General features: G+C 40.1%; 1 protein-coding gene across 4 annotated transcripts in view; it reads left to right on the top strand.

Moving 5' to 3' along the window:
- The first annotated feature begins 376 nt into the window (after nucleotides 1–376).
- Nucleotides 377–14161, top strand: part of LOC309714760 (uncharacterized protein) — a 118940-nt gene continuing 105155 nt past the window's right edge. For all 4 annotated transcript variants that reach the window (XR_014279012.1, XR_014279013.1, XR_014279014.1 and 1 more), the window contains exons 1-2: nucleotides 377–562; nucleotides 7057–7108. Coding sequence is in view for 1 of the 4 variants with exons in the window: in XM_082547449.1 (XP_082403575.1) it covers nucleotides 519–562; nucleotides 7057–7108 (96 nt within the window). In the remaining 3 variants the exon portion in view is untranslated. The remainder of the gene's footprint in view (nucleotides 563–7056; nucleotides 7109–14161) is intronic.

The raw sequence follows: 14161 nt of genomic DNA, 5'->3' as shown, positions 1-14161 counted from the left end.
GGCTGTTGGTGTATGGCATAACACAAACCATTTAGCCAACAAAGACACAAAAATTATCTCTGCCTTTACATGCCGAGCTGCAAAAACATATCTCATACTCAGGGGTTCTTTTTAAGGACCAGTGAGATAACAATCACCTCTTGATAAACATTTGGCTTTAACTTGCTAGTAAAATCAAAGCTATTACCTTTAGCTTTTTAATAAGTGTCCTTTTTTAATGACTAATATTGTGTGAACTTTTAATACAAAAACAACAACATTAAAAATAACTCTGACCTATGAAAATAGCAGACAGATGATAAAAAACCAAAAATAGCAAGATTAAATTTGACCAATCCTTCCACGTTTTCTTTTGCTGGTCTGGGAGTGGGCGGGGCTTGTCAATTAGCTCACCGTTTAGCCAGAGCAGAGCCGTTTTAATCTTTTAATTTTCTGAACTTCTGGTTGGAATAAGTTTAGAAAAATGTCCCTTAACAGCACACGTTTTTATTTTTGTGTTTTTCTGTTTTTTCTGCAACATGATAAAGTCCCGCTTAGTTACAGCAAATACCAGGCAGTCCAGGTAAGCCAAGTTTCGACTATACACCGCTGTCGTTCTCACGCCTGCTTCAAACGTGTATCTCAGATAAACACTCTTCTTTTTTGTCAAGACTAATACACATTTAGATTTTTTTCCTATTAAATACAACCTCCCGTTCTTCTCGCCTCTTTTTACGCATATGTCTCATTTAAAGTGGAGCCCATATTGTATAAAAACATTACTGTACTGTCCTTGAGATTCTGGCAAGTCATGCGACGCCACGTGTTTATCGTTGTAAACGAAGGGTTGCTCTTTTGATGCTGTAAGCATTTTACTTGACATTTCTCAGAGTTCTCGTTTATTCTGCAGTGTTTCTGCTATACTTTAGTTTCATGAAATAATGCATTTTGCACAAGGAGTACAGTTATGTGCATGTCTATTACCTTCTTCTGTAGGTACTGCTGAGTATTTTGCATGATGACAAGAGGCTGTAAAACATAAAGAAGCTCATGTTTCCTAAGGCCTTGGTTGATCAGAGGCTCATGCCTCACATCCTGTAAGCCTATGGGCTCAAAATGTGGTCATAAATATTTTGTACTTGTAAAAAAGATTTGTATGTGTAAAAAAGATTTGTGTGTGCATAAAAAAGATTTGTATGTGTAAAAAAGATTTGTGTGTGCGTAAAAAAGATTTGTGTGTGGACTTAGAAAAAAAACCCCTGCAAGTTACAAGTACGGATTTTTGACCCTATTTTTCTTCCCTTCATCTGATTGGTCAATGTCACATCAATCACAAATGTAACAATCCAATCAGAGAACAGATGGGTTTGGCTGTCGAGGGGCGCTTTTTTTGAACTGCAGGTCTTTGAAGGGAATAAATGCCCTTTTACATGCCAACCCAGCCTTTTCCTTCATCACCACGAAGGAAAACAGTCTGTGGTCGTCCGAGTTTGGTGATTTTTGTGTCACAGGTCTACGTGTTTAATACAGGGACTTCCACAGCCTTTTCAACAGCGCTGCGGACCGCGGGGTGGGGGCGGGCAGTGTTTTGGAAATGACAGTCTTCATTACAAAGCTTTCTTCATTATGAATTAGCATACATGTTTTTATTGAACATTTGAAGAACTAGCAAAAAAAAAAACTCTTGTAGAGGACATAAAGTCAGAGATAGAAAAGACAAGGAGCAGGTGCATCTAGTACAGGTAGAGCAGCTGCTGCAAAAACCCACAGAGCCCAGCAGCCAGCGTAACAAATTCTGGATCCTTTGCTTTTAGTTAGCAGTTAGCATTAGCAGCGTATCCTGCATCCGATGTGAAAGGACTTTTATGCTGCGCACTGTGACTCACAGCAATGGTCCTGGGTCAGCCCTGACTTTGTGTTAAACTAATCCTAAAGTAATAATGTTATTTCTAACCACTGATATACCACAACTTTATCCTTTCAACAGCTACTGAAAGTTAGGGGACCTAGCTGCTATCAGATATTTATATAGCGATCCTCCAGCTTCAAACGGTATCACCCTTCAAGGACCTGCAGTTCAAAACAGCGCCCCTCCGACAGCCAAACCCATCTGTTCTCTGATTGGATTGTTACATTTGTGATTGACATGACATTGACCAATCAGATGAAGGGAAGAAAAATAGGGTCAAAAATCTGTACTTGTAACTTGCAGGGTTTTTATTTCTAAGTCCACACACAAATCTTTTTTACGCACACACAAATCTTTTTTACACATACAAATCTTTTTTACGCACACACAAATCTTTTTTACACATACAAATCTTTTTTACGCACACACAAATTCTTTTTACACATACAAATCTTTTTTACGCACACACAAATTCTTTTTACACACACAAATCTTTTTTACACATACAAATCTTTTTTACAAGTACAAAATATTTATGACCACATTTTGAGCCCATATAAGCCCCCCTATGAAAATGCAAGTGTTTTTGGTTGGATCTAACAATATGCAAAATAGTCTTCCACCTCCTTCTCCACTTGCTTGCCTGAAGTCCACTCCCACAATGCCTTTGGGCACAACCCCCTCTCACTTATATGTTTTCTTTTTACATGGAGGGAGCAACTCTGCTGGTTGCAGGTCCACACTGCTGAAATTTGTGTGTTTTGTGACTCACAGTTTTTTGTGAATCAGGAGGATTGGACAGGGAACTGTCTTCAAGAAGTCATAAAAGAAAAAGTCAGAGCACTTTGAAAAAATCCACAGTGCCTGGAGCACATTGGACACTGGCAGGTGCTTTCTGTTAAAACTAAACAAAACTAAACACAACATTTAGATTAATACTTGTTTGGGAGTTTTGTTTGTACTTGAAATAGTAGAACGAGTGAAGTTAATATGATCATTGTGGGTCTGCTTCACTCTGTGTGTGTGTCTCACAGTGAGCTCTGCAGATGACCAGAGGATTAACAGGCACGCGTGCACACAGTGAAACAGTCAATGAGAGCAGCAAACCAGCAGCAAAGACTCTCACGCTGAGCTGAAGTGAAAAGATAGAGCAAAGACAACATCCTTTGATTTGACTGGTGTTGTCAGCAGCTAATAATGTGTTGCCCATGTTAGATGAACCTTGTTCTGTAATTGCCAGCTCTGACAAGTTGGCCTTGCCCCTCATGTTGTCAGGATTTGATCCACTAGTTTGATACTGTGAAACCCTATCTGTCTTTTTAAGTGTTTTTTTGGGGGGGGCTGTCTTTGGTGCAGCCTTGACTGTAGTGTTCACTGCTTGTTTCTCTCAGGATGTGTCATTAAAAACCCCCAACAACAACAAAAAAGCATGAGAATATGTTAACATGTTAAGAGTGTGGAGGCAATCCTTAAGAGAAATGTTCAGTAACTGCCAGCTGGGTTTGTTTCAGCAGGCGATCCAGTTGACCTCAGAGCAGGAGCAGTGTTGGTGCTAGCAGATTAATAAAGCAAAGTATCATCAGCTGCAGCGGTAGCTAATAGACCTTTCTCAAACCAGACATTTTGTCTGCTTTGGGGAGACCATAGGTGGGATTAATGATGGCTCAGTTGCATTAAGTGTCCCTGTCAGCCATGACAGTTAACCAGCATGCGCAAAAGCATGACCTCCTCTAAGTAGAACGCAGCCCTCATTAATAGACCCGAGGTTTCCCTACTGTGACAAAATGTCTGGCATGAAATAGATCAGCGCAACCCCTAGACGGTACATAAGGCTACAGTGCAACACAGCCACTGATACATGCGCTAACGATGAAGCCAGGACTTGTTTTCCTTTGCGATTGTGTCTGAACCCTGTCTGGCTTTCAGAACCACACATTCCCTTCAAGATTTAGTGACAGAATGTAAAGAAGGGGCAAATGGGTTAAACCTTAGTGTGAGTTTTGGCTTTGAGGCCGTCTTATGATTGGCTTAAATCACACTGATTCATGAGTGAGCTCGCACATTTCCCATCGCTTTGTCAGATGAGGATTTTAATTTGAGCCTCACCTGATGGATGCTAGTAATTTATGCTGATTAGAAATAAAGCGTCATATTTTCCTTTATCTTCCCCCACCCATCTCAACAGAAGAAGACTTTTTTTTTCCCAGAACGGTACAGGGAGAGCAGTTGATTAGTTGTAATGTGACCGCTGTACCCCACAGGCTGAAATTTATGTCCTCCATTTGAAGTGTGGCTGCGCGTTCTGTATACATCAGGTTTGTTAATGAAATTTGTCGCCAGGAGGGAGTCGGTGGTGGCGGTCGTTGGGCGCTTTGGCACATAATCGTGTGAAATCTAACCTTTCAAACATCAAGTCAGCACAACTTTAATTGTAGCATTAATATTATCCACATCAAAACATTACACAGTGTATTACTTTATGGATTATTGCTGTCAGACTGTTGCAGAAGGAATTAAATTATCAGTGTTTTATTTAATAATTTCCCTGTTTGCTTTAAATGCTACACAGCCACGTTAGGAAAAACAGTTTGTTTCACAGGGGCCACATCAGGAGTGCCAGTGTGGCAGCACTACCTGTGCACTGTGTGTGTGTGGATGAGTGGTAAAGTGAGGTCAGTACTACTCTGCTCTAACATGTGGACCTGTGTATGCTGCTGTCCTCTCCATCCTGTCTGTGAGTGCATGACTGACAGGTGTCAGGCTTGTCATAGCAATCCAGGCTGCTGTGGGTGAGATGTTTGGGGAGAGTGAGAGATGGAGGCAGTGGAGGAGAGGGATGGCGAGAGAGTCTGTCATTTCACTCAGGCTTTTCTCTTTTATGACACGCATCCTCAACCCCGTATTGTCTATCAGTATCAGCAGATGACTGACAAAGGAACTGCTCAGCTACAGACAGATACACATCGTGACTGTGTTTATGCCTGCGTGTGTGTGTGTGTCTTTGAACTTTCATGGATGAATGCAGGAGTTGACGCATTAAAAACAATGGCATGCCCTCACTTTGCAAGATCAGCATATCCTCACATCCTCGCAGTTATGATGAGACCTTGCAGTATGTGCACAAAACACCAAACAACTGTCCCTGCTGCCTTTCTGCTGCCTTCACCCCTTTGCACTTGCTTCAGCCTGACCATCAAAATGCTGACTGCTTTCCAAAAACTTGATTTCACAAATGGAAAAACAGCATCTGCTTTCCTACAGCTTCACATATGGCAGCCATAGCTTGCTCATATTAACTGAAGCAGGTAAGCAGGGTAGGGGGTTGGCCCCTGGGGACCTTGAATAGAGGGCCTGGCCCTGGAGACTGTAGGGCCACTCTGCAGCAAGGACCCACGCTTGTCCAGAGCCAGATGAACCTGCATATGAAATGAGGCCACAGAGAGCTGGCGACCATGAACATGGAGAAAAGTGGAGGTTGTGCATCTGCTATGGTTATTTTAGTAAATAACCAGAGAATATAGATTCACTCATTAGCAAATTTAATTTAGATTTGCACACCTATCATTCCCACATAAAGATTGTTTGCACAGAAGTAAAGCCACTAATATTTATGAAAATATTAGTGGCTTTAAATCTTTTAAACCCAGCATCTGTGACAGGATAGGATAGATTGTAAAATCACTCCTCAAAGAATCCTGTGCTTTATTTATGGAGCCATAATCTTCAAGCTCATGCTATATTAAAAAGATTTGAAGCTAGCTGCTGAAACATTAAGTGATCAGGAAACTGTTTACTGAGGTCATAAAACAGATAAACATTAGAGTCATTCTCTCCTAGACAGTCGAACTTATTTTTACAACTAGAGGAATAGCATCCTCCACTCGTGAGTTTGAGGAATTTCTGCATTGGCTTCTCTTTTCAGCTCCAGAAGCAGCATCCATCTTTAATATACAGTCTGTTGTTTGAAGGTTTTTCATGTCATTGTAAGATCAGGGCTTTTAAAAAAACATGTTGTCCTTGTAGTATAGTGCCCTTGCAGACATTTCATAATAAAACAACTAACATATTTTGAAAAATTAGCATGTTGGCTGTGTTTGTGCTCTGACTGATGTTATGGTTCGGTCAGTTAGGTTAGATGCAGATGTTTATAAAGGTGCTGTCAAACTGGACCTATGAAATCATCCAAATTTAATCAGATTAAATTAAATTTGATTCAGGAAGTCTTCTTTGTTTCTTTTCCGTTTTTATTTATTTATTTTTGCGTGGTGAAATCATGCCAGCTGCACAGAGGAAGGTTTGGCTGTATTGAGTGCAAGGACGTTGACAGAGGTCAGTAACAGTGTTTGAAGCTGTTTAATTAACAGCTAGCTTTGTGAAAAGCTGCTTCCAACCTGCTAGCCACACTAAATGCTCGTAGTTTATGGCTATGTTTACAACCTGGGCTGGTTTCTGGCGTCTGCTGCTTTTTTGCCAAGCCACATGACTAAAGTTGTTAGGCAAATTTTAACTGTTGCGCTTGCTCTAATGTAACCAATTCTGTTTTATGTGTAGTTGTCATTTAGTTGTCAGGAGTCTCGTCTCCCTTCCCTCTGGTCTGCTCTGGTCTCCCGGTGGCCTTACCGGTGATTGCAGTGTGACAGATCGTCCTTGGGGAGTAGGGAGCACCGTTTATAACCCTTTTTGGTGTCAGTGCCTCCTGTCTGCTGTAATTTCCACCTAACTGCTTTACCTGAAACACTTGCCCCGCGCTCACCTAAACTATGCAGATATTGGAGATCTATTATGCACATAGGGTTAATAAGATATGGCAGAGGGAGTGGTGGCAGAAAAATAAATTTTTAGCCCAGGATTCAGGATTCCAACTTTTATGCATATCTTATTGTCTTACATGTGCTCTCAGACCCATGAATTGTAGATTAAATAATGTGGTGAAATCATTACCAGTATCTGCCTGTAGGCCACCCAGAGTAGAAATTTGTAATGATTGCTAATTGCCTTGTTAGTATGAAAACAAAGCAGCATTTTTTTTCTCATGCTGAAGGGCTAAATTACCAGGAAACAAACAAGTGGAGGGGAACATGTGAATAAGGATGTTTTTACATGAGCATCTGTGGATACAGCTGCTGCTTGCTCTGACCATCCTGCCTTCTCCTCTCTGCTTCTCTCAGGCTCAAACAAACAAAGCCAAACAAGACAGCATCCTCATGTGCCTGTTTTTGGGTAAGTGTTGTAATCTACTGGCTGAGTTTTTTATGACATCAGTTCGTGGCTTTTTTCTTCTTCTGGTGAGCAGATAAAATCCGTCACAATGTACCAGGGTAGCAAGTCTCCTCTGTTTTATGGGTTTGCTTTTATGTTTAGAGCAAGTATAGTGCAATGTTACCACTACTGTATCTTCTGCTAATGATTGAGGCAAACAGCACCCTGGGTGTTTCTTTCCTCTTCAGTGAATCACAATTTCTGCTCTGATTAAACACACTTGCTTGTTTCCACTGTGTATTACCCCAAATCTTCCCTGTGCCTTTCTTCATCCCAAGAGAACTGTGTTTACCTCGGCAGTCACCTGCTACTGCGGGAGGCAGAATGAGATTCAGGGGCCTTTTGTCCCAATCAGCTTTTCCTATCAGACTAAATGCTCCCCAGAGACCGGGCTTATTACCTGACACAATTCCCAGAGTAGATAAATAGCTGCCCATGTCACGAGTCGAACCCTGCTTGTGGGGGCTGGGGGTGTGAGTAGTAGACAGACAGCTTGGGGCCCCAAGAGATGAAAGGAGCCCACAGCCTTATTGACATTTTAATCAAAAACAGTTAGCACTGAATCAGACTGTTTGCAGGCAGCGAAGCAGGGAGGCTTTTCATCCGGGCCTGTTGAAAATATGCAAAGATTGAAATGCAGACCTTGCTGACATACAATTTACCTGCTGTCAGTCTGTATGGGCCTGTTTTATCATGAGGGCTTGTTGTGATGTCTCCCACACCAACTCTCCCTACTCACCCACCCCTTGCATCTCCTGCCACCTGTTTTAACCTCAGCTACGTAAAGCTGCACGCTTGAGTGTTAAATCTGCGTGCAGTTGTCTTTCAGGCTGATGAGTCTGTGGAGAAGTATTCTGAGGCCATCATTTTTTAACTATAGCGAAATCCCGTGATCACAGTCTCTGAGGACAGCATCATTTGAAGGCTCTGCTTTGCAAAGAGATCACAGAGGTTCTTGGAGTTATTTGGCTGATTATGTCTGAGTGCTTGGACGCCTGCTATAACCTTTTTCACACATTTGACATATTACTGATAGCATTAATAATGGCTCGGTTGTACTCAAGCGGTACTCTAAGCCATGAAAATGTGATAGTGACTCAGCGTCAACTTATAATAACCTATGAAAATTGTTTTTGCATACTTGAGTTGGTAACGGGATGTAATTCTCATATCTTTAAAATATCGGGCTGAGCACAGGTCTGATAAGAATGAGTGTGACATTTGTGTGCACATATATGAGTCACTTCATTAACAACAGCAGTGTTTGTTGTAACATGAACTCTGTATTGGTCCTGCACTCTGTATCATCTGTATTGATGTTTATTGGTTCCATGGTCAAAAGTAGCCTTCTGACTGTAACATCCACAGTACTGAGCTAGAGTGAAACGTGGGCTTTATCTTTGACTTGTAGTTTGTCTATTGTTTATTAGTAAAAAAGTAACAAAGTTTCATGCCATCTCCTCCTTTCCATTAATCCTGATGTGCATAATAGAGAAATTTACACTGGGACAGGTTAACATTAGTAATAGTGCGCTTGTGGTAATGAGGCTGCAACAGAAGGCCAAAGGAATGAAAAGCACGTTCAGTTAGAGATTTGACTTGAACTACTTCCAGATAAAACCTGATTCAATATAATTCAGTGCATTGGAGTCACATGTCTCCTCATTTATTGGTTCTTTATATCAGTGCTGACAAATTGCAAAACAAAAGATGACAGATGAAGCCGACATAATAGATGAAGTTAATTCAAAATGTTAAATTTCTATTTAATATCTTTCCACTAGAATGTTAAATACATGTCCCCAAGAGATATCAGTGTAAGTCTGGGAAGCAATTATTAGGCTAAAAAAACCAAAAAAGACTCAGAGAGCAAAGATTTGAACAATCTGGTGCATTGCTGCCAGCTCAGGACATTCAAAATTTCTGAAAGACAACAGAAGAAAACTAAAGCGCATGATGACAGAATTATTTCCATGGTTAAGAAAAACAACCTCACAAAAATATGACCAAGTGAAGAAGACCCTCAAGGAGGAAGGCATACTGTTGTGATGCTCTGCAATCAAACAATGTTTTCCTGAATATAAATACAGAGCTTTTACAACAAGGTGCAAACCACTAGCTACACTCAAGACGAGGAAGGCCAAATTAGACTTTACCAGAAAACATCTAAAAAAAGTCTCCATGGTACTGAAAATCTTTTTGAATAGACGAAACCAAGATCAACTCGTACGAGAATAACGGGAGGAGAAAAGTGGGGAGAAGGAGAGAAACACTTCATGATACCATATACCACATTATCCTTTAAACATGCTGGACGCAATGTTGTGACATAGGTATAAAGGGCTGCCAGTGGAGCCAGGTCTCTGATTGGTCAAAGCTTCAGAGTGCCAGTGGATAATTACCTAAAGCATACTGCAGAAGCAACTCACCTGCTCTCAACTCATTGAAGAAGCATCAGGTTTTGTCCATAGGCTCTATGCTTCAAGCAGTCATTGACTGCTTATATAAAAAAAGATGTGCGATTAAGTTTGAGTATAAAATGACTGCAATTCGCAAATAGTTGTTCTTCTGTCATATCTTGAATGATTTAAAATCCAGAGATTTTGGTGTATAGAGACGAAACAACAAAAATTGTTTATATCCAACAAATCGTGAGCCTTAAGCTGAAGTTGATAGGCAAGTGGAGGGGAAGTAAGTTTAGCAGAGATGTAATTTCCAAGTTTCATGTGATTTTGTTTTTTTAGTTGTTTTTTTTTTACCTTAAACTGTTTTGAGAGTATGAAACATTTATACAGTCAATAAATTAAGAATGCAGCCTTATAGAAATGTATTTCTCTTGGGATAATGTGTGAGCATATTTTCTGTGTATGTCCATTTTTACTTTATAGTTTACATCACCATATGAAATATTTATCATAAAATCCTGCTGTTTACCGAGTGGACACCTTCCAGCAGTTCCCCTCAGTCATGTCGGATCTCTCCCTCAGTATTAGAACATTAAAGGCCAGCAATCTCAAACATTTGCATTTCTGTTATTTTTCATTTTGCACGCTTTAGTCCGACTCTGAAATTGCAGCGAACAATTTTCCACAGTCAGAGCTACACAACTAATTGTTAAAGACACTCCACTGAGTTTTAAAGATGTTGTCACAGACTTTTCATCAGACATTAACACGTGGCACTGATGATTTCATGCAACGCGCTCTTAACATCGAGCTTTTAATGATGCTCAAAAAAAAAAAAAACCTTTAAAACTAATCATAAATTACTGAATGATAATGGGAGGAGGGAGAGCAGGAAAAGGCTCTGCTCCCCGACCGGTCATAAGTTGATCATCTTAAGCTCCGAGCTGCAGGTAGGCGGTGACAGCTGCTTAATTTGGTTTTGTCACCAGGGTGACTTAATCCTGTAGCGGGCCCCGGTGACAACGGCCTCACAGACGGCTGAGAGACGGAACGGCACTCTGGTTGCCCGTTTACAGATGCAGCAATAGACACCAAGGTCACTTTAATTAACTGCCAAATTACAATTTAAACGATAATACTAATCACTCACTTTTGCAGTAGCAAGAAGCCACTGGCTGTCACGATAATTTAAGGCTGTGGGGGAAAATGGACATTTCCACCTCTGCCTCTCAGTAGGCCTGAGTCTGTGCTGCCATGTTTTCATTTGCTCTCTGTGTGGCTTTCAGATCACGAGCAGGGTGACCTAACTTGTCTCTGCGGCTTTTTATTACTTTTGAGTCTTCATCACTTTCTGTGCCTGTCTTAGTTTTTCTCTCCCGATGAATTTGCCGTCTTTCTCTTTCTATCTACATAAAAATCTTTTTGCTTCTCTCTTCCTCAAAATTCTCAAACTGAAATAGGTGGTACTCGGCGACGTCCTCCCCTGTGTTTATAGTTTTAACTAATTACATCAAATCAAAATGCTTAATCACTCAGTGCCTCAGATGGACACCTAACACTGCCTCCATCTCTGTTCATCCACTTAAAGATAAACTTATCTATTTTTTAACACTGTTTTCTTAACAGGGCGTTTGAATTTTATGACTATCTAGACATCTACTAGTACTAGGTCCTTCTTAATTTTTAAGGTACTATGTTTCTGTTAATATGGACGCTCGGGGTCTAAAGAATGATGCTTAAAGATAAGAGAGCGCACCATCACAAATTTTGATGAAACTGGATTTTTCTAAAAAGCCCTAGCTCTCCTCCTGCACGTCTGCTTTTCTCTGCTGCACTAATAACCCTGTGTTAAATCATCATATGTGCAAACCCTAACCCTACTCCTACCCTGCACTTTGGGAAAGTTGCACCAACTATTGCTAGCAAATGGTGCTTTGCAATATCAAAGTAAAACAAATACCTGAATCCCAAATATCTAAAGTTAGTATGATCTAAAATATCATACTAAATGTGATTCAGAGCATTTTTATGTATCATGATTGTTATTTTGTTGAACGCAATCCACATAACGGCACTGTTAGTTTGAAGTCCACACTTTTGACACAAGTTAAAATTAAGAGTCAGTGAGGCTGCATCTTGCTGCTAGGTCACTTTAAATCCTTGTCCCCCTCCACTGATTTTCTCTAATCAGCAAATCAACCCAGATACTCCTTGTTTTGTAGTCTTAACCTTTCTTTTGGCATAGGCTCATCATGAAGCCTCCATGGGCAGTGTATATACTAGGTAAGCTCCAGACTATGGGATATTTATTCAGGCCAACCTCCACCCCATTACAGTTACTGCCCATCTGCCACAGCTGCCACTCAGAGCCCTCCTAAAGGTTACTCATTTACATATGGGGAGGAAAAAGCCTCCACTGATAACAGAGTTTCAATCAATCAATGATTCATGATTAGTCCCATGTAAAATCTCAGCAGTGGGTTAAAACTCTGCCTGCTTGCCTCGTTGCCACTTTTCAAATGAGCTCCTGGAATGCCATGACAAGTAACTGGAAACAACTGAATGGAAAAATTCATAATATCTTAGATAAATTATGACGGGGTGCCTAAAATTGATTTATTATTGTGATCGTTAGCCATATGGCACAGACTGCTTTGCTCCCCCCCAGCACCCAAAAATCGGTGATTACAGGGCTAGGTCAGTTCAACCTTTACCATTCTGCAAATGAATCTCAGTCTAGTCAGAAACAAAGGACAACAGAAATGTGAGAGTTTGGGGAGTCACAATGAGAAGTGCACAGATACAGATATAAAATATATTTCATCAAATTGCAAATAGTAGTTCACAAAATAATGTCACCTTCATTCAAGAGCCATTTTTGGCTGGAAAACCTAATCTTACTAACTTGCATAGTTACATCTCTTACTTACCTACTAGGCCTACACTTCCTTACATCCAGATTATAAAGATAGACAATTATGCAAAATTATAGATTTTATTTTTGAACATGATTGTCATGTGCATTTTGCATCTGTTGCATTTTTGCAAATATTTACAGGTTGTCAATCCTCTCTTCCACACTGAAGGCAAAGGATTAACAAACTAAAACACCAAAAAAAAGGTTGCGGTGGTCAGACTGCACCCACAGGCAGTTTAAACCTTCTGAGGAACATTTCTGCCATTGGCTACAAAACCAGATATGATGAGGAGGAGCGGCTCATTGGCTAAAGACTTGAGCCACACTTAAGTCACTCGTTAGTCACCCATTAGCCAATGGGTGTCCGCTTTCACGACACAGATAATTCTCCATTTTGAAGCACAGGTTGACCAAATTTCATAAAATATTCATAGTTTGAATTCTGTATGACCCAAATGAGTTACTGTGCCCATAAAGCCAACAGGAAAGTGTTTACAAAGGTCAGGACAGAAAGATGTTTCCCACTGACATCTGTTGGGACCAAAAGGTTTTTAGCCATCGCTATCTGGTGGTCTTTATGTAGAATGCAGGTCAAAGGTGTTTCCATTCTGTCTTTGTTTTTATGCTTTGGAATCTATATCCATATTTTAATACTGTCTCTGGACTTACCAAGCAATCCTTCAGTTGGTAGTTACTTTTTTTCCATTGTGTAGCCAAGATGGTGAACATTGAGGGTAAGAAGTGTACAGCATCAATTTTTTGATACCCGCTTTTGTTTTTAAGCGTGAATGCACTCAAATTAGCAAGTGTAAATATGGATCAGTGAGATTTAAGACACAGCAGTTACACTGAATTAACAAAATTGTTTTCAGGTAATGAACAGATACTGGGATATATTAGCATTCACTAGGAGTCATACTTCAAGTCACTCTGTGAATGTAGATGTTAAAATATTCACCCTACTTTTATTTTAGAATTTGTCTTAGAGGTTTTTGGTGCTTTCCAAATTATTTATATGGTTGACATACTAACACACCAATTACTGATCAATTTTCTTTCAGTTAATTAAATTATAAGTCAATTATTATTGTACCAACAGGGATATAGTTTGATGTTTTGTTATGCGTGAAAGTCTTGAACCGCCCCTAATGTTTTTATGTGTTGCTAGGAAAATGGGAAATAGGTGGAGCGACTTTTGAAATGGGAAATAAATGGAAATATAATATATTAGGCAAAAGTTGGTGCAGTTCTAATTAGCTTGAAAGTAGATGTGTAGGCACGAGTCTGGTTGAGTTGGGTATCTTTTTATGCTTGAATGATTCAGGTCACGATAAAGTGGCTTTTTAAACAAACAAAGACCACTCCTATGAAAACGGTAAGGCACAAGGACTGAACGGAAAATGAGTGAAAAAAGCCAGAAAGTCTGGCTACATGGAAGCAAAGTATGAAGCATGAAGATGATATTTGAATAACGTCCGTCTTTGTCTTTATCTTTGTGTTGAATCTTTTATGTTCTTATGAATTTGCCCTCTTGAATCATCACCCCTCATACTGCACAGACAAAAGTCAAACCTTTAGGAAGAAATGTCCTGTTTGTAATTATTTTCATGTGACCTGCCAACATTTACATTACCATTGCCGTGTCATAATAATTGCCTGCCCCTCCCATTTGCTCAGGGCAGTGTTGTATTA

Source organism: Aulonocara stuartgranti (assembly GCF_965226115.1).
Source record: "Aulonocara stuartgranti genome assembly, chromosome: 9".
Lineage (NCBI taxonomy): Eukaryota > Metazoa > Chordata > Actinopteri > Cichliformes > Cichlidae > Aulonocara > Aulonocara stuartgranti.
Note: the sequence above shows the minus strand (reverse complement) of the source record. Positions and strands in the feature narration are given on the sequence as shown.